General features: G+C 39.8%; 1 protein-coding gene across 1 annotated transcript in view; it reads right to left on the bottom strand.

The window, feature by feature from the left end:
• DOCK2 (dedicator of cytokinesis 2) overlaps positions 1-20,002 on the bottom strand; it is a 963,684-nt gene that overhangs the window by 566,521 nt on the left and 377,161 nt on the right. The window contains exon 23 of the mRNA XM_075859372.1: positions 1,683-1,791. Within this exon, the coding sequence (XP_075715487.1) occupies positions 1,683-1,791 (109 nt within the window). The remainder of the gene's footprint in view (positions 1-1,682; positions 1,792-20,002) is intronic.

Genomic DNA, 20,002 nt, shown 5'->3' with positions numbered 1-20,002 from the left:
CGGCGATACCAGATGTTTATAGTTTTTTTATGTCTTATGGCGTTTGCACAATAAAATACTTTTTATAAAAAATCATTTCTTTTTTGTGTTGCCTTATTCTAAGAGCCAGAACTTTTTTTTATTTTTCCATCAAGGAAGCCGTGTTAGGACTAGTTTTTTGCGTAACGAACTGTAGTTTCCATCAGTACCATTTTTAGGTACATGCAATTTTTTTATCTCTTTTTATTCCATTTTTTGGAATTGAAGTAATCAAAAAATTGTGTTTTTTGGTATGGTTTATTATTTTCTTTTATGGCGTTCACCTTGCGGGATAAATAATGAAATACTTTTGTAGTTCAGGCCTTTACGGACGAGTATATATATATATAGAGAGAGAGACAGATATATATATATAGATATTTCAGGACTGAGCCATGTTTTGCTTTTTCATTTTAATTTTTCCTTCCTCGCCTTCCAAGAGCCATGACATTATTTATTTGTAGTGGTGTTAGGGCTTGTTTTTATGGGCGGAGTTTTAGTTTCTATTGGCACCAGTATCATATAATGCACTGGGAAACTGAAAAAAAATATTTGCGGGCTAAAATTGGAAAAAACTGTGATTCCTTCATTGTTTTTTGGGTTTAGTTTTTATGGCTTTCACCGTGCAGTAAAAACGACAACTTAACTTTATTCTGTGATTACAGTGATACCAAATGTATATGTTTTTTTTTATATTTTACTACTTTTGCAAAGAAAAAACTATTTGTTAAAAAAAAAATGTGTCTCATTGCAGAGCAATAACTTTTTTATTTTTTCGTTGATTGATCAGTGTGAGGGCATATTTTTTGGGAAGAGCTGTATTTTTTATTGGTACTATTTTCTAGTACATACAACTTTTTGCTAATTTTTTTATGAAAAATTTTGGTGACCAAAAAACTGCGATATTGGCCTTTTAATTTTTTTCTTACTGCTTTCAGTTTACTGCTTTCTGTGCGAGTTAAATAATTTATAATAAGTTATATTGCAGTAGTTCAGACTTTTAAGGATGCAGCGATATCAATTTTATTTTTAGTTTTTCATAACTTTTTTTTTTTGAACTTTATATATCTTTTTTGAACTTCCATAACACCTCAGCAGTGCCACAGGCTGATCGCCTCCATGCCACGCCGCATTGATGCAGTAATTCATGCAAATAGAGCCCTGACCAAGTATTGAGTGCATATACTGTACATGCTTTTCAGTAGGCCAACATTTCAGTTTTAAAAATCATTTTTTAAATTGGGCTTATATAATATTCTAATTTTCTTAGACACTAAATTTTGGGTTTTCATTAACTGTTAGCCATAATCTTCAACATTAAAAGAAAATGCTGGAAATAGATCACTCTGTGTGTAATGAATCTATATAATATATGAGTTTCACTTTATGAATTGAATTACTGAAATAAATTAACATATTGATTATATTCTAATTCATTAAAAAGGACTAGTAGACTGTTGTTTAGCCAGCTGCCACTCGGAGCGGCCTAGTGGCTACACCTACCCCGAGATCGTGACAGTTAATAAGTTTTAGCACCTCCGCATGACACAGAACATTATTTCAAAGCTGTAACACAAGCACTATTTATGCAGATACAGTAAATATATAAATGTACTGTGGCCATATGCTATTTTCACCTAAAAAATAAAAAAATATGTACAGACCTGTAATAAGATTGTAGTCTTATGTTCACACTTCATGAGATTATTAATAGATTCGAAAAGTTTTCTCATGGACTCTTCAAACTCTGTTTGCTCTTTGCCTTCATATAGCCTGTAAAACAATGTACTGTGAAAAACTATATATACAAATTAAAAAAAAAATACCAACAGTACAACAACATTTTAATAAGAAGTTAAAATTGAAGAAACATTCTAAGAATGATGTTTGCATATAGTTTTATTATAAATTACAATAGAAGTTAATAAATATGGTTGCACTTTATGGCACTCAAATAATAAGAGACTAAGTTATTATATATATATATATATATATATATATATATATATATATATATATATATATATATACTAATAATAATATAATATATAATAATAATAATATATAATAATATAAAACCATAATAATATATAATAATATAATAAGATATAATAATAATAATAATAATAATAATAATAATAATAATACTGCATTAATGATACTGTCAGTTAGTTAAAAACTCAGAATTCAGGAGCTTACAAACTATACAGTACTCAATCCCTTACAAAAAACACATAACTCCTTTAACACCTCCTTTTGTTATGTAGTAACTTAATCCATGATATTTCTAATATTTGAGCATGAGGATTGTGTGGTGTGAATATATTTAGGCCTCATGCACACGACCGTAGCCCGACCGTAGCCGTGTGCACGCCCGTGATTTTCGTGTCGGCCGGCTGCGGACTGTCAGCGGACTGTCAGCCGCAAGCCGCCCGCACATGCACATGGCCGGGCCATTGTTTTCAATGAGCCCGGACCGCAACTCCGGACCATAATAGGACATGTCCGTACTTTCTGCGGTCCGGGTTCCCGGGCCGTGCACGGACCGCAAAAACTACGGTCGTGTGCACGGCCCCATAGAAAAGAATGGGTCCGCAATTCTCCCGTGGATTTGCGGGGGAATTGCGGACGCAAAAACACGGTCGTGTGCATGAGGCCTTACTTATAGTATTAGGACATTTTTAGCCCCACCATTTGAGACAGAGTGCCAACTATATTATAATTTTGGATATTTATGTCTATTCTAGGTTTCTCAAGTATACTGAGCACTGTATTAACCAACACATCACACTCCTTGGAAGGTCCAGCTATATAATAATCTGTAAAAAAAGTGGAGCTAAATCTTAATTAAACCCTACCCACACGAGTCAGTAACTGTATGTCCTTGCGAGAGGTTACTTCCCACACCAGGACGTACAGTTACTGAACCGTTTCCGGAGCTCACTGTCCTAACGGGCAGTGTTTGGGAACCGGGAGATCGGCTGTCCCTGACAACTCACACTCCCTTGTCACCGGCAAGCGGTCCAACGCCAGCATTCTCTGCGATTAACCCCTTAAATACGGTGGTCTATAATGACAACCCCATTTAAGGGGTTTGCAGCAAATTGGCACCCCCACAGTGCCTGCATGTCTAAATATATGTCTTTATGTATGTACAGTATATATGTTCCGGTATGTGCGTGTCTATATATGTGGTTAATTTTTGGTTCGTGTAGGGGGCGGCAATAGAGAGTCCTGCACAGAGTGCCATCCAACCTAAGGCCGGCCCTGAGCATACCTGCTCGAACGGGCGAGATCGATATCAGTATCGATCTCATCCATTTAACCCCTGATAGATCGCAGGGTACCGGTGGTTTCTATGGCAGCCGGGGGCCTAACAAGGGCCCCTAGGTCTGCCTCTAGTTAATGCTAGGCCAGAGGCATGGCCTGGCAAATGACTTTCCGTTTTACACAGACAGGCAGTAATAAACTGCAATACAGTAGTATTGCAGTGTATTATAAAAGCAATCGGATGATCGCATAGTGAAGTCCCCTAGTGGAACTAGTAAAAAAAAAAGTTTAAGAAAGTTCATAATAAATAAATAAGTAAAAAATAAATGAGAACCCCACTTTTTCCCCTTACAAAATGGTTTATCATAAAAAAAAAAAAAGTTACAAATATCCGGTATCACCGCGTTCGTAACAAACCCAACTCTAAAGTTATTACATTATTTAACCCGCTGGGCGGAAAAAAAATAAATAAAAAACAATGCAAGAATTGTTGTTTTCTGTGAATCCTGCCTTAAAAAACAATGTGATAAAAAGGTTGCATGTACTCCAAAATGGTAACAATAAAAACTACAAGTAGTCCACAAAAAAAGAGTCCTAATACAACTGCATCGGCGGAAAAATAAAAAAGCTATGGCTCTTCAAATATGGAGACACAAAAACAAATAATTTTGAAAAAAAAGAGTTTTTACTGCGTAAAAGTAGTAAAACATAGAAAATCTATATAAATTTGGTATCATTGCAATCATTACAACCCGCTGAATAAAGTTATTGTGCTATTTATACCACACGGTAAACGGCGTAAATTTAGGACACAAAAAAAGAGTGCCAAAATTTATTTTGGTTCTTTGCTATTCCCCCCCCAAAAAATTAGTTAATCAATAAATTAAATGTAGACCAAAATGGTGCTAATAAAAAAATACAACTTGTCCCGCAAAAAACAAGACCTTATACAGCTGTGTCAACGCAAAAATAAAAGAGTTATAGCGCTTTGTATGCGACGATGGAAAAACTTAAAGAATAGCTTGGTCATTAAGGCCTAAAATAGGCTGGTCACTAAACGGTTAATACTCATGGAAATGAAATAATTTGAGCCAAAACTACATCATATTGGAAAAAAAGAAATGTTTTAATTTCGCTGCCCAATTCTAATCAATTCATAAAAAAACCTTGTGGGGTCAAAATGCTCACTTATACCCCTAGATTAATTCCTCAAGGGGTGTAGTTTCCCAAATGGAGTACATTTTTAGGGTTTTTTTCAGTGTACTGTTACCTCAGGGGCTCTTCAAATGTGACATGGCGCCGAAAAAGCAATCCAGCAAAATCTGCGCTCCAAAAGCCAACTGGCGCTCCTTCCCTCTTGTGCCCCGCCGTTAGTACAAACAGCAGTTTATTACCATATAAGGGGTATTGCAGTAATCGGATGAAATTGCTTTACAAATGTTGGGGTGCTTTTTCTCTTTTATTCCTTGTTTTTTTCAGAAAAAAATTACATTTTCATTTCAACGGCCTAATTAAAATAACTTCAGCAAAAAAACTGTGGGGTCAAAATGCTCACTCTACCCTTCGATAAATTCCTTGAGGGGGTCACTTTTGGGGGATTTCCACTGTTTTGGTCCCTCCAGGGCGTTGCAAATGCGACATGGCACCCAAAAACCTTTGCAGCTAAATCTGTGCTCCAAAATCCAAATGGCGCTCCTTCCCTTCTGAGCCATTTTGTGGGTCCAAACAGCAGTTCATTACCACATATGGGATATTGCTGTAATCTGGAGAAATTGCTTTATAAATGTTGGGGTGATTTTTCTCCTTAATCTTTTAAAATTTTCTATGTTTTTTCAAAAATATTTAGATTTTCATTTTCACAGACTCCAATAAATTCAGTAAAAAAACCTGTGGGCTCAGAATGCTAACTATACCTCTAGATAAATTCCTTGAGGGGTGCAGTTTCCCAAATAGGGTCATATTTTGGGGTTTTCACTGTTTTGGCACCACAAGACAGTGTAGTTTTGACAGAATCAATTGCACAACAGAGACAAACGAAAACCATTGGCACCGGATCCGTCACCATTGAAATCAATGGTGATGGAAACGGAAACCTGTCAGTTAGGGTCTCGTTCCGACGGAAAGCTCCGATGGAACGTCGGAACACAACCCTACCGCAGATGTGAATGAAGCCTTATACTATAAAATTATCAGCTTTTGTATCTTTTGTGAAATGTTTAGTAGGTTTTAGGAATATCCAGTGTATGTGTAACAGACATTCAGAACTCATGGGAGACACAACTCGGCCCCATGTACACGACCGTAAAAAAATCTAAATCGCGGGCCGTGTGCATCAGGCCTAAGTTAAGTTAAAATTCAACTACATTATACAGCTATGTGAGTTCAGATACATGTGGCCCCTGTTACTATCACTATGTGTACAACTGAGTGTCGCTAACATGCTATAATAATATACCGTAAGTACAAAAGCGGATACGAATTCTATTGTCCTTTAACAATTCCTACAACCAGTTTCCCTTATATATAACTATACACAGGTACATCCAAACCTGCATTGGGCAAGTGGAGTGAGCAAGGGGCCAGGTACAGTAGTTTAACTTTATCAAAGGTGAAAAAATATTTCAATTGTGATGTCCTAGGCTTGTTGTGTTTGCCTATGCATTAACTTAAGGTGTAACTTAAGACTTTTGAGACGCAATGCACAATACGTAACTGAGCCTCCAACTACTATATGCCATTTTTAAAGCCAGTGTCTTATGTGGCAGAAAAAGTTTTTGGGCCCCCTCAGGCCCCAGTGCCGTTACAACCCCTAAAGTTACGCCCCTGCATTAACTTTAGCCCAAAATTGTAGCCTTCATATTATAATATACTAATATACTACATTTTGGTCAATACATTTTCTCAACCTATATTTATATATGTATTTTTTGCTGTGTTTTATCTGCAGCTGCATACTTTGAAGACTTCTGTAAACACCAAAGAATGAAGTAAATGTGTTTTAATCATAGCAAAAGCTCTCATGCTCTGTGATTGAAGTGATAGTTATATGTAAACTACTGGAACTGAACACAGATTCATGATCAAATTACAAACCATTATTCGGAAGTGATATAATAATGTCATAATTCTTAAAGTAAAGTCAGGACTGCTGTTAGGCTCATACTGTAAAAAAATGCTTTCAGTGTCCATAAATCTCTATAAACTGCCAAAAATCTTGGCAGCGCCTAGATACAGTGAGATATAAAATGAAATATATGCGTTTGTTTTTTTTTCTTTTTTAAGGCCTAAGCTCTTTCTGCTTTGAGTTCCTTACCTCTGTGATAAATGAACCAGTTCATGGATTCTCATGTCATTTAAAATAAACTAAACAAGAAAGAAAAGTTTTCCGTGTCCTGACTTTATGTCTGGCGTAAAATCTTGACAATGCAGAAACCATCAGCAGAAAAATCTGCACAGTATATGTTCATTTATTGCTTTCCTTTCTTTCTGTTACGGCCTCTACCGTGCAGAAAACAATATTAAACATTCATGCAACTGTTCCTGCAAAAGAATCAATAAGTGCTATGAAACGGGAGGATGAAGAAAGCTGAGATTATAGAATACCAAAATGTCTTCAACAGCCTTAAGCCCTCATGTACTGTAGTACTGTAGTATATATGGATACATAGAGTAAAGTTTTAGGCAGTTGTGGAAAAATGCTGCAAAGTAAGAATGTTTTCCAAAATAGAAGTGTTAATAGTTTTTTTTTGTATCAATTAACAAAATGCAAAGTGAATTAACAGAAGAGAAATCTGAATAAATAAAGGGTGACCACCATTTGCCACAGTTTCTGAAAGAACTCGGCAAGGAGGTTGTTTCCAAACATCTTGGAGAACTAACCATAGATCTTCTGTGGATGCAGTCTTCCTCAAATTCTTCATTCTCTTCATGTAATCTCAGATAGACTCAATGATGCTGAGATCTGTGTCTACCATATCATCACTTCCAGGGCTCCTTGTTCTTCTTTACGCTGAAGATAGTTCTTAAAAACTTTGGCTGTATAATTGGTGTCATTGTCCTGCTGCAGAATAAATTTGGAGCTAGATGCCTCCCTGATGGTATTGCATGATGGATAAGTATCTGTCTTTATTTCTCAGCATTGAGGACACATTTAATCCTGACCAAATCACCAACGCCATTTGCTGAAATGCAGCACCAAACTTGTAAGGAACCTCCAGCATGCTTCACTGTTGCCTGCAGATACTCATTATTGTGCTGTTCTCCAGCCCTTCGGCGAACAAACAATCTAATACTTTTTTGACTCAACAGTCCAGAGCACCTAATACCATTTTTATGCTCCCCAGTTTCTATGTCTTCGTGCATAGTTGAGTCGCTTTGTCTTGTTAATACGTCAAAGGTGTGGCTTTTTATGAAGACCACTTCTGACCAGACTTCTCGGAACAGTAGATTGTTGTACCTGGGTCCCACTGGTTTCTGCTAGTTCTCAGCTGATGGCACTACGAGACATCTTCTGATTTAGAAGGGAAGTAAGCATGATGTGTCTTAGATCTGCTGCACTCAGTTTCATTGTCCGACCACTGCATCTATGGTCCCCAAGGTTGCCCGTTTCTTTGTGCTTCTTCAAGGGAGCTTGAACAGCACATCTTGAAACCCCAGTCTGCTTTGAAATCTTTGCCTGGGAGATACCCTGCTTATTAGCGATGCACGATGCATCAAAACTTCTATACCATTTTGATGCCGTGCATCCTCAAACGCTTCAATACCGTTATTTACTGTATTTTGATACTAAGCTGTGCGACCGCACAGCTCAGTATTGTAACACATGAATGTATGAGAGCGGGGCTGTGGCTGTGTAATAGTCATTGCCCGGCTCCTGTGTCCTGACAAGTTTGCGCCGTCAGCATGAGGTGATGCGACCATCACTGCACTAATGAGCAGGCACTCTGCAAAACACCCCCATGTTCCAGCTTCAGTGCCTGCCACTTGTTAGTGCAGCAGCGCTCGCATCACCTCATGCTGATCGCGTGCGCACTTGTTGTCAGGAGTGGGACAATGACTGTATTACACAACCGCAGCCCGGCTCTAACGGCAGAGATGAGAGAAATCTCTCATCTCCGCCGCTATTCCCTTGGACGCTTCGATCAAAGCAGATCGCAGCGTTCATGGGGAAAATGAGATGGGATGTTGCCCCTTGGATCGTGTCACAGGGAGTCTTGAGGGACATACCATATATGGGCAGACAGCCCAGGATCCATTGAAGGACACCAGGGCTGTCTTACCATATTTCCTGTTGTTAGGGCATACTTAGGTATGGCCTAACAACTGCCTGTGTACTATCAGTATATTGATACATAGTTACATAGTTACATAGTTTGTACGGTTGAAAAAAGACACATGTCCATCAAGTTCAACCAAGGGATGGGAAAGGGGAAGTAAAAAATTTCTACACATAGCAGTTAATATTTTTTTGTTCTAGGAAATTATCTAAGCCTTTTTTAAAGCCATCTACTGTCCCTGCTGCGACCAGCTCCTGCGGTAGGCTATTCCATAGATTCACAGTTCTCACAGTAAAGAAGCCTTGTCGCCTCTGCAGGTTGAACCTTTTTTTCTCCAGACGTGCCCCCTTGTTTTTTGAGGGGGTTTTACATGGAACAGGATTTCACCATATTTTTTGTATGTGCCATTCATATATTTATGTAAGTTAATCATGTCCCCCCTTAGTCGTCTTTTCTCAATGCTAAATAGGTTTAGTTCTTTTAATCTTTCCTCATAACTTAGATTCTCCATGCCCCTTATTAGCTTCGTTGCTCTTCTTTGTATTTTTTCCAACTCCAGGGCATCCTTTCTATGAACTGGAGCCCAGAACTGGACTGCATATTCTAGATGAGGCCTCACTAATACATGCCAGTACATTAAAGTTTAAAAATAAAAAGTAAAAACAAAGTAATGTTAAATAAAAAAAATACACACATTTTTTACAATAAACATTAAAATAAGTTTCAATACGTAAAATATACACATATTCGGTATTGGCGCAGCCGTAAATACTTGCACAACAAATTTGTTGCGTCATTTATGATGTGTACGCTACAAAAATAAATAAACTAAAATCATCTTTCTTTCACTTATTAATGTAAGGCACGAGGTGTGATGAATTTAACCTTCATGTGCCTCACATTAATAGTAATTAACCCCATCATCTACCTTACACATTAACCCAGTGTTGTCAATTATGACTGAGAAACATGATGAGGTTAATTACAATTAATGTGGGGCACATTCAAAATTCATCACCCCACGTGCCTCATATCAGAAAATGGAAGAATTTTTTTTTATTAATGTTGTTAAAGTATCGTTTTGGTATCGAAAATCACAATACTACACAAAGTATCGGTATCGAAGTCCAAATTCTGGTATCGTGACAACCCTACTGCTGATGAAGTATAACTACCTTCTGTCTTATTGCTGTGCCCAGTCTTGCCATGGTGGATCTGTGACATGAAACTGTCTTCCACAACCCCACCTTTGTAGCAGGGTTTGGCTGTTCTTAACCCAGTTTTAAGCCTTTTGTATAAGAATAACAAGGAACCCTGGTAGTGATGATATGGCCCCTACAGAGCCCTGATCTCAACATCATCGAGTCTGTCTGGGATTACATGAAGAGTCTTTGAGGAAGCCAACATCCACAGATTTGTGGTTAGTTCTCCAAGATGTTTGGAACAATCTCCCAGGCGAGTTCCTTAAAGAAAACTGTGTGCAAGTGCACCTACAATAATTGATGTTGTTTTGAATGCAAAGGGTGGTCACACTAAATAATGATTTGATTTAGATTTTTCTTCTGTTCATTCACTTTCTTACTTTCTTAGCATTCTTACTTTGTAGCATTTTATTCCACAACTGCCTAAAACTGTTGCAAAGTACTGTATATAATTGTTCTGATGTTATATAAAGTGAACTATTACTACTATTGACGTTTAAATTACCAGCTTGAGCTATTGTGTATTAGGAGAATATACCCCAAAAATGACTTGACTCGCCAATTAGGCAGCTGCGTGAACTGTATGATCTTCATCAAGGTTCTCCACGCACAACAAATTCTGAAATTCAGACATACAGTAGGTTGGCTTATTTTCTTTTTTACTTCAATTTACAGCTCTTCACCCTTCCCAGTAAATTGCTGCAAGAGAATGTGTTAAAATGGACCAACACTTGTCTGGAATTTACTCAGCTGTAACAAATAAAAAAAAATTCCTGTTGCTCTGTAAGAATCAGATGAAAGATTTTGTACGCTGAAGTCAGTTACCTGGGCATTGGAATGCAAACCCATAGAAAATATTTTTATTAAAATAAAAAAAATCATGAAAAGTTAGTAAGCCAAATATCTGCCCAAATAAAAAAAGTATATCTAAGATTATAATGTAAATATTGTGCTTTTAATATAGTCTAGTAAAGTAAAACTTTAACCCCTTAATGACCGGCGTATCGGCCGTTTAGGGTAGTTCTTCTGAAGTGCTGCCTTTTCACGTCGGCACTTCAGAAGAACTTTTCCCGCATTGTACGGGGTGCTCCTGAAGCCCGTGCTGTTGCTAACAGCCCTGAGCTTTTGGGCAACGATCGGAGACCACTAGCAGTGGTCATATTTAACCCCTCAGATATGGCACTCTATAGCGAGCGCCGCATCTGAGTGGCTTCAAAGGGAGGGAGCTCCCTCTCTCACCCCACTGGCATCCCACGTGCATCGCGAGGTGCCAATGGTTTCTATGGCAGTCTGGGGGCTTAACAAAGGCCTCCTGGTCTGTCTTTAGTGATTGCCTGTTAGGCAATACAGAAGTATTGCAGTGTATTATAAAAGTGTTCAAACGATTGCACAGTAAAGTGCCCTAGTGGGACTAAAAAAAGTTAAATAAAGTTTGAAATAAATAAATAAAAGTCCCAAGTAAAAAAAATATTGAAAACCCACTTATTCCCTTACAAAATACTTTGCTACTTTTCATATTTAGTATCGCCGCATCTGTAACAAATCCAACTATAAAATGATTACATTATTTAACCCACACAGTGAACGCTGTAAAGAATAAAATAAAAAACAATGCCAGAATTGCTGTTTTCTGTTCATCCTACCTTTAAAAAAATGTGATAAATAGGTGATCAAAAAGTCGCATTTACTTTAAAATGGTACCACAAAAAACTACAAGTCGTCTCACCAAAAAAAAACCTCATACAGCTACATCGGTGGAAACATTTAAACGTTATGGCTCTTAAAATATGGAGATACAAAACAAATAATTTAAAAAAAAAAATTGTTTTTAATGTGTAAAACTAGGAAAAGATAAACAACATATAAATTTGGTATCGCCGCAATTGTATAGACCCGCTGAATAAAGTTATTATGTTATTTATACCACACGGTAAACGGGGTAAAATTAAGACGCAAAAGAGAATGGAGAAATTTCTGGTTTATTTTTCCATTAACCTACTAAAAAAGTTAATAAAAAGTTAATCAATAAATTATATGTACCCCAAAATCATGCTATACAAAAATACAACTTGTACCGCAAAAAACTTGACGGAAAAACAAAAACGTTATAGCTCTTTGAATGCGACGATGGAAAAGCATAAAAAATTGCTCGGTCATTAAGGTTTAAAATACCTTCGGTATTAAGGGGTTAAATATGTACAGTATGTACATTTATCTGCGGGTTGTCAGACCTAGAAACATTTAAAGGGTTTGTGCACTCTGGACAATCTATTTTTATTCCCCTTTGGGATTCGGATCGGGTTAGTTTTTTAAATGCTGGAAAGAAAAACGCATCTGAAACACACAAGCGTTTATTAATTACCCATGCGTTTTACAAACTGTTTTAGCTGTAAGCCTATGACTAGTAAATTGGAAACCAGATGACAGCTGAAACTTTTTATAAAAATGCATTTCTTTCCAGCATTTCAAGAATGCAACCAATTGTACAATGTTACCCCAGCCTAATGCCTCATGCACACTTCCATCACGGTTTTCACCGTGTGTCCGTGATTGTATCAGTGTGGTTCCCGTGTGTTCCGAGAGGAAACTAATTCCCATTCACACTATGCACCCGATATCAGTGCGGGCACAGCGTTTCATTGTGAGTAGCGGTACACAGCATGGACAGCGACAGTGTCCTGAAAGATTAGAAATCTATATTGTGAGCGCCGCGCATGGTACTCACTGTCCAGCGGTAGTCAATGTCCAGGGTGCTGAAAGAGTTACGATCAGTGCTGGATAGAGAGAAGAGGCTGCTGATTAGCGCTGTATAGAGAGAAGAGGCTGATGATCAGTGCTGGATAGAGAGAAGGGGATGGACTGATCGGCAGTAACTCTTTCAGCACCCAGGACAGTGACTACCGCTGGACAGTGAGTACCATGCGCGGCGCTTACAATATAGATTTCTAATGTTTCCTTCAAAAAAAAAAAAGTTTATACTCCCTGCTTCTTCCTCCAGTCTGGCCTCCTGGGATAACGTTTCATCGCAGGTAACCGCTGCAGCCAATCACAGGCTTCAGCGGTCACATGGACTGCCAGATCATCCAGGGAGGTCGGACTGGATTTTAAAAGAGGGACGCGTCACCAAGACAACGGGTACGTATCAACTTCTTTTTCTATCGCTGCATTCCGCTGTGGAAACTCTGCCCGAAAGGGTTGCCCCTCCTCTCTATCCAGCACTGATCGCCAGCCTCTTCTCTTTATCCAGCACTGATAGAGAGAAGAGGCTGCCGATCCGAGCTGGATAGAGAGAAGAAGCTGGCGATCAGTGCTGGATAGAAAGAAGGGGCTGCCCCTTCTCTCTATCCAGCACTGACCAGCAGCCTCTTCTCTCTATCAATGCTGGATAGAGAAGGGTCCGCCAATTAGTGCAGCGCAATATCTCTGTCTACGTGTACTTCTGCCCGCCCAGCGGTTGCTAGGCAACGGCTCCGTCACAGACGGACGGCACACGGATGCCTTCCGTGTGCCTTCAGTTTTTTGATGGACCCATTGACTTGTATGGCCCCCACGGTCACGGAATCTCAGACCAAAGTAGGACATGCTATACTTTTATCGGAATGGAACAACGGGACCCCCAAAAGAACTGAAGTGTGCATGGCCCCATTGAAATGAATGGGTCAGGGTGCTAGCCATCAAAAAAATGGCTAGCACCCGGAAGGAAAAAATGGAAGTGGTCATGAGGCCTAACAATAAACTGATTACAGGATGTTCCACTGCTGGCACCCCCCATATCACTTGTTATCTGTGGTTGAACCTGGCAGCCCCAACGCAAGGGAAATAAAGCATTACACTGTTCAAATTTAAAACATTAGGCTGTCTGTGTAATCTCTAGAGTCAGAGATATTCTTTATAGCCACTCTCCACTCTACTTAATAGATAAGATTCCTAATCGAGGAACTCCATTTTGGTAGTTCCCTAATAGGCTATTTTGCTATTAGTAAACCCTGGACTTTGAAAAGGGCTCTGCCCTTCCTCTCTTTGCCTGAGCGTTGTTTGTACTCCTGTGTTCGTCTATGCAGATGGTCTCTTAGTTATATCCTGCTCCGAGTGTTCCCGTATCCTGCTTCCCATATCCTGTATCCTGTTGCTGTGTTTGTTCCTGAGCCTAATCCTGTTTTAGAGTCGTGTGTGCCTCATCTGCCACGTCTGGTGTCATCTGCCACGTCTGGTATCATCTGCCACGTATGGTGTCATCTGCCACGTCTGGTGTCATCTGCCACATCTAGTGTCGTCTGCCACGTCTGGTGTCATCTGCCAAGCATCATTTGTGCCACGTATCTGCTACTTCGAGTATCTGCCAGATCATCTCCCCAGGTACTCTTATCCGAGAGACTGTTGTTGACTGTTGTTTGGCCAGCTGCTTCTCCGCTACGGTGGAGCGGCCTAGTGGGTCCACATACCCCACAGGTGTGAGACTGTGCTTGGTGCTGTTGCTGTATTTATGTACGAAGTTTAGTTGTGGTACTGTACATATGTATGAGCTTGGTTCTGGAGCTGTATATATGTATGTGCTTGGTTCTGATGCTGTATATATTTTAGAGCTTGGTTTTGGTGCTGTAATTATATAGGATATATTTATAATAACAAAACTGCGGGCACATCGATTTGTTTTCAAATTATTGTATATTTAATGGGAAATTGTCAGGCAGTTTTAACCCCTTGAACTTCCACCATGCAGTAATACATGAAACTGACAATATTTCCAAACATTCTTCTATGTGTTTTTTTCAAATGCAGCAAAATCTATAAAATCAACTTTTAAAACGACACACTCTATATGCTAATTACTCATTAAAGTGTCATGGGGCGGTGCCGCTATCCTGAAGAGTCACATAGTCCTGCCTCCAAACCCACCTTTCCATGTTTGAGTGACATCCCCCTGACTGTTATACAGCACTACCAGTTTCCTCCAACTTTCTCGGATGCGCCATTGCCTTATACTACTTGGGCACGTACCATGCAGCAAGGTGTACTCTGCCCAGCTTCATCATTGCACCGCACATGCCGGGAGAGTACAAGGCAAAGTCGCATCAGCAAGAGTTGGAGAGGCTGATAGTGATGTAGAACAGCCAGGGGGATGTCAATCAAGACCTGGGGGGCACCATTTAAATTTTCGAATCAGGCAGCAGAATCGGCCATGTGTCTGACTTATACATAATCGCTGCTAATCACTACAAAGGTAAGATCTTGCTCATTATAATAGTCTCAGTGTGCCAATGTAAGAAACCTTCAATAGGAATGCATGAGTTATACAATTACATCAATGGTCTGCAACCTGTAACTGTTCAGCTGTTGTGAGATTATCTTCTTGTCAAAATATGGTATAAAGAATGAGGGTGACAAAAAAGGCCAACCGCTCTAGTATTTTTGTCGTACCACCATACCATATGAGCTTTCTTTTTATTGTTGTTTGCCTAATTTAGTACAAAGAGCCTTTTGTTGAACAACACAATGGTTTGTTCTCCCTGATACTGAGCTCTGTTACTATGAGTATATATAATGAGGCAGAGCTGCTATTTAAACCCAGTTAGATCTAACACTTATTACCTGGTAATTAGAGGGTAACTAAACCTTCAAAAAAATTCTGACATGTCATAATGACATGTCAAAAGTTTTGATCGCTTGGGGTCTGAGCACTGAGATCCCCACCGAACGCTAAAACGAAAGAGCAGAAGCGCTCAGGTGAAAAAATGTGAAAGAAAAATCTATGAGCCTGTACACCAACTGCTCAGCTTTCCGAGAAAAGCGATCAGAAACCACTAGCACACACCCGAGTACTTCTGCCACTTAATTTTAGCGATCGGTTGTGATCTCAGTGCTCGTAGCCCCACCCATCAAAACTTCTGGCAAGCCGCTATGACATGTCGGAAGTTTTTTTGAAAGTTTAGTTACCCTTTAAGACACAATCCTTTCCTGGCTCCTAAACAATTGTTTCTGTTGTCTACTTTTCTTGATCTTGTTCCTGACCTTGTCTATGTCTATTATCTTTGCTATGTCTGACTGGTACCTGTAGTTTTTCTCTCGGATCCTGACCTTGGCCTTGTTCCTGACTATACTCCTGACTTGTCGTCTGGATTATCAACCAGGTACCTATTCTGCTTTCTGGTGATGACACTCGGCTTAGTTTCCGACCTGCAATTGTATCTGCAGCACCATCAATCACAGACTATTCTATGGATCTACCTGCAGCGAAGTCCACATCTACATACGGAGGTTAAAGGGTGAATACTGGGGGATCCCTTAAACTTCGTACCACAGACTAGCAGGCATCAACTGCATCACACCTTCGTGAGTCCATTAACCGGTATGTGACACGTAACAGTATTACTAGGCCATGGACCTTCTCATTGATGTCTACAAGCTACGAACAAGTAGTCCAGCAAGAAGCGTGCCAGCGGGAAATTAAAGAGGCTCTCCAGGATATCACAACTGCTGGTGTTTGCCTCTCCTTCCTTAACCATGGTACATCAAGCTCCTACTGAGCTTCCTCAGTCTGACTCCTTTACGTCCGATTCCAAGCTTAAAGAGGCTCTGTCACCACATTATAAGTGCCCTATCCCCTACATAATGTGATCAGCGCTGTAATGTAGATAACAGCAGTGTTTTTTTATTTTGAAAAACAATCAAGTTATGACCTATTTTGCATTTATGCTAATGACTTTCTTAATAGACAACTGGGCGTGTTTTTTACCTTTTGACCAAGTGGGCATTGTAAAGAGAAGTGTATGACGCTGACCAATCAGTGACCAATCAGCATCATACACTTCTCTCCATTGATGTACTCAGCACATCGTGATCTCCATGACCTAGACATTTACTAACGTTCGGCACTGACAAGTTCAGTGACAGCGGGTCCTACGTGTCTTTGACATACAGTACATGGCAGCCATTAAGGGGAAGTTTGGAGCGGGATGAGCTCGCTCCATACCAAGCGGATGACGGCTGTGTAATTCAGCCGACACTTCACTGCAACGGGTAGAATCAAAGATCACTTTGATTCCGCCGTTTAACCTCTTAGATGCTGTGGTCAATCGAGACAGCGACATCTAAAGCAATAGAATGAGGGTGAGGCCCCCTCCAACGTTCCATCGGCCCTTTGCGACGTGATCGCGGAGTGTCGAATATCGTCACGGCAGCCTGGGGCCCCCAGGTCTGCCATATTTGTACTCCTATGGAGTACACTGTAAGGGCGGATTGACACGAACGTGAACTGCGTTCGTGCAGGCTGCGTGGTTTTCACGTGGCACTCATGGACCAATAGAAGTCTATGGGCCAGTACAGACAGTCCGTGCTTTTGGCGCAGCGTTTGTCCGCTGCGTAAAAAGCGCGACACGTTCAATATCTCCGCGTATTTCGCGCATCACGCACCCATTGAAGTCAATGGGTGCGTGAAAACCACGCAGGTCGCACGGAAGCACTTCCGTGTGAACTGCGTCATTCGCGCATCAGCTGTCAAACTCTGAATGTAAACAGAAAAGCACCACATGCTTTTCTGTTTACAAACATCCAAACGGAGTGTCATAATGATGGCGGCTGCGCGAAAATCACGCAGCCGCGCATCATACACTGATGACACACGCAGCTGTTAAGTGCATTTTGCGCACGCAAAACGCTGCGTTTTTTGCGTGCGCAAAACGCACACGCTCGTGTAAATCAGGCCTAAGAAGCATGATATAAGTGATCATGTCAGGAAACACGATGTAAGCAATTATATAACCATGTATCATATAAGCGATCATAACATGTATCATTTCAGCGATCCAAGAATTGCTGGTTCAAGTCCCCTAAAAGAAATGAAATACAGTTAAAATTAAAAAAAATTTAGTGTTCCAAAAAAAGAAAATATGTTGCAATAAATATGTTGCAATACAAAAAAAAGAATATCCAGATACAGAAGAAGAATATTTTTATATGTAGGATAAACCAGTTATACCGTTGTTTTTGTTATTTAGTAAATGGCATTTTATACAATTCTTCCATTCTATAAACTAAAGGGCACTTTGCACTGTCTTTGTCCATCACAACACTTTTAGATGGACTGTCCTAATGCAGTTGAAAGCTCGCCAGGAAGCAGCCAAAATCCATAACTCAAATTGAAAAAATCTAATAGTATGCAAGTTGGCATGATGCTAATATACATCAGACTATTGCATTTTTAAGATTGCAAAACTAACAAGGACACAATGACATAGTGTAGTAATGCAGGGCCTCAGAATCATGTCTATGTTGTCTGCATTGTCAAAATAGTCAAAATTTTCAGTCAGAATAGTAACATTCATGGTAACATTACTCTAGGCTGTTCCGAAGCAGGTAGCAGTTTCAAATCCAAGTACAAACTCTGTTTGAAGAGGAAGGCAACACAAAGCTTACTGGGCAAATGTGACCAACCATGCAATAAACTGTAAGAAAATATTTTTTTTACACAGATTCTGTGGATCAAACTAGTTTAGGTATACATGGATCTTGGTAGTTATACTTAGTCATCTTATCTTAGGAATAAGAACATCATCTCGTTTTTTACGATCATATCTAAATTTGAGTTTTTTTGACCTACATGAATAAAGCTGTGTTGCAATGGCAGACGCAGTGTCTGGTTGGGGCCAGTGCTGGGATGGTAAACCACTTTCCCCCCACTGGGAGACCCAACCTTTGTTGGCATAAAGGGAAAGTCACCTCCGGTAATGCATACTTCAGAGAAAGGCTCCCTGTCAGCTGGGTTGGACATAGCCTGTGAGAGGCATCTTTGTAAATTCCTGCATAGCTGTCTCAGATGGTTTTCAGAACTAGTGTGGGGAGGGGGGGGAGTGCTCAGCCCTGGTTTGGTGCTGTATCTTGCTCACATTGTTCACTCTGTGTTTTTGCTGAATCCGGGTATTGTAGGGAGTGCAGGCATGCCCAATGAAGGCTGGTATAGCAGAGCCAACAGCAGTCCCTAATTCCTGTGCAGCTCAAATAACATCCTTGTGTTTCACCAATGCAATGCATGCAGGTCGGTAAAGCGTGTAACACTGCTTTGAGAGTTAATCATGAAACTTAAAGCTAACCTGACTTTTCAGGTGACTTTTCAGAATAAGCTTTCATGTGTGTGTACATTAGGAATAACACTATTTCTGGCCATTATATGACTTGTATTTTGCATTATTTTAGCAGTTTTCCCAACTACAGGCGCTATCTCTAATTCTCATTTTTCTCTGTGCAAGTGGGCAGGGCCTAACTATTATCATGTCTGCCATACATTGAACACATAGAAGAGGAGAATCTCCTCCCCTATTTCTTTTTATCACACAATCTATATATATATATATATATATATATATATATATATATATATAGCAGCATGGAGAGGATTATACAGCAGTAATAAGCAGGGTAGCTGAGAATCCAGCACTAGGGCGGCATATCAATCTTACCAGCAGCCTGTGTCTCCTTTATGTGCGCCTGCTCCCCCATGCCCTCTCCATAGACTTCAATTGGCAGCATGTCTGTGTCTCTCTCCCTCTGCTCCCCCTCCCCTCTATAGACTTCTATGGGCAGCAACGTCTGTGTCTCTCTCACTCTGCTCCCCCCTTCTGCTCCCCTCCCCTCTGCATGGACTTCTAGGGGCAGTCTCTCCTCCCACTTCCTGCTCCCTCTTCCCCTAGCATAAGTTATTTGAAAAGTTAGTGTCCATTTTACCACCTTCCATGAGGAGGCAGGCTAATTTAATTCATGGCTCAGTGAGGCAGAAAGGCAGTAGCTTTTTTTAGTTGCAGATAGCCAGGGGCAAATCCACCTAGTGAGTCTATGTGTTTAGAGAGAGCCCTGTAAAGTTTATTTATATATATATATATATATATACAGTGAAGGAAATAAGTATTTAATCCCTTGCTGATTTTGTAAGTTTGCCCACTGTCAAAGACATGAACAGTCTAGAATTTTTAGGCTAGGTTAATTTTACCAGTGAGAGATAGATTATATAAAAAAAAAAAAAAAGAAAATCACATTGTCAAAATTATATATATTTATTTGCATTGTGCACAGAGAAATAAGTATTTGATCCCCTACCAACCATTAAGAGTTCAGCCTCCTCCAGACCAGTTACACGCTCCAAGTCAACATGGTGCCTGCATTAAAGACAGTTGTCTTAAATGGTCACCTGTATAAAAGACTCCTGTCCACAGACTCAATTAATCAGTCTGACTCTAACCTCTACAA

This window comes from Rhinoderma darwinii, chromosome 3 (genome assembly GCF_050947455.1).
Source record: "Rhinoderma darwinii isolate aRhiDar2 chromosome 3, aRhiDar2.hap1, whole genome shotgun sequence".
NCBI classification, from domain to species: Eukaryota; Metazoa; Chordata; class Amphibia; order Anura; family Rhinodermatidae; genus Rhinoderma; species Rhinoderma darwinii.
Note: the sequence above shows the minus strand (reverse complement) of the source record. Positions and strands in the feature narration are given on the sequence as shown.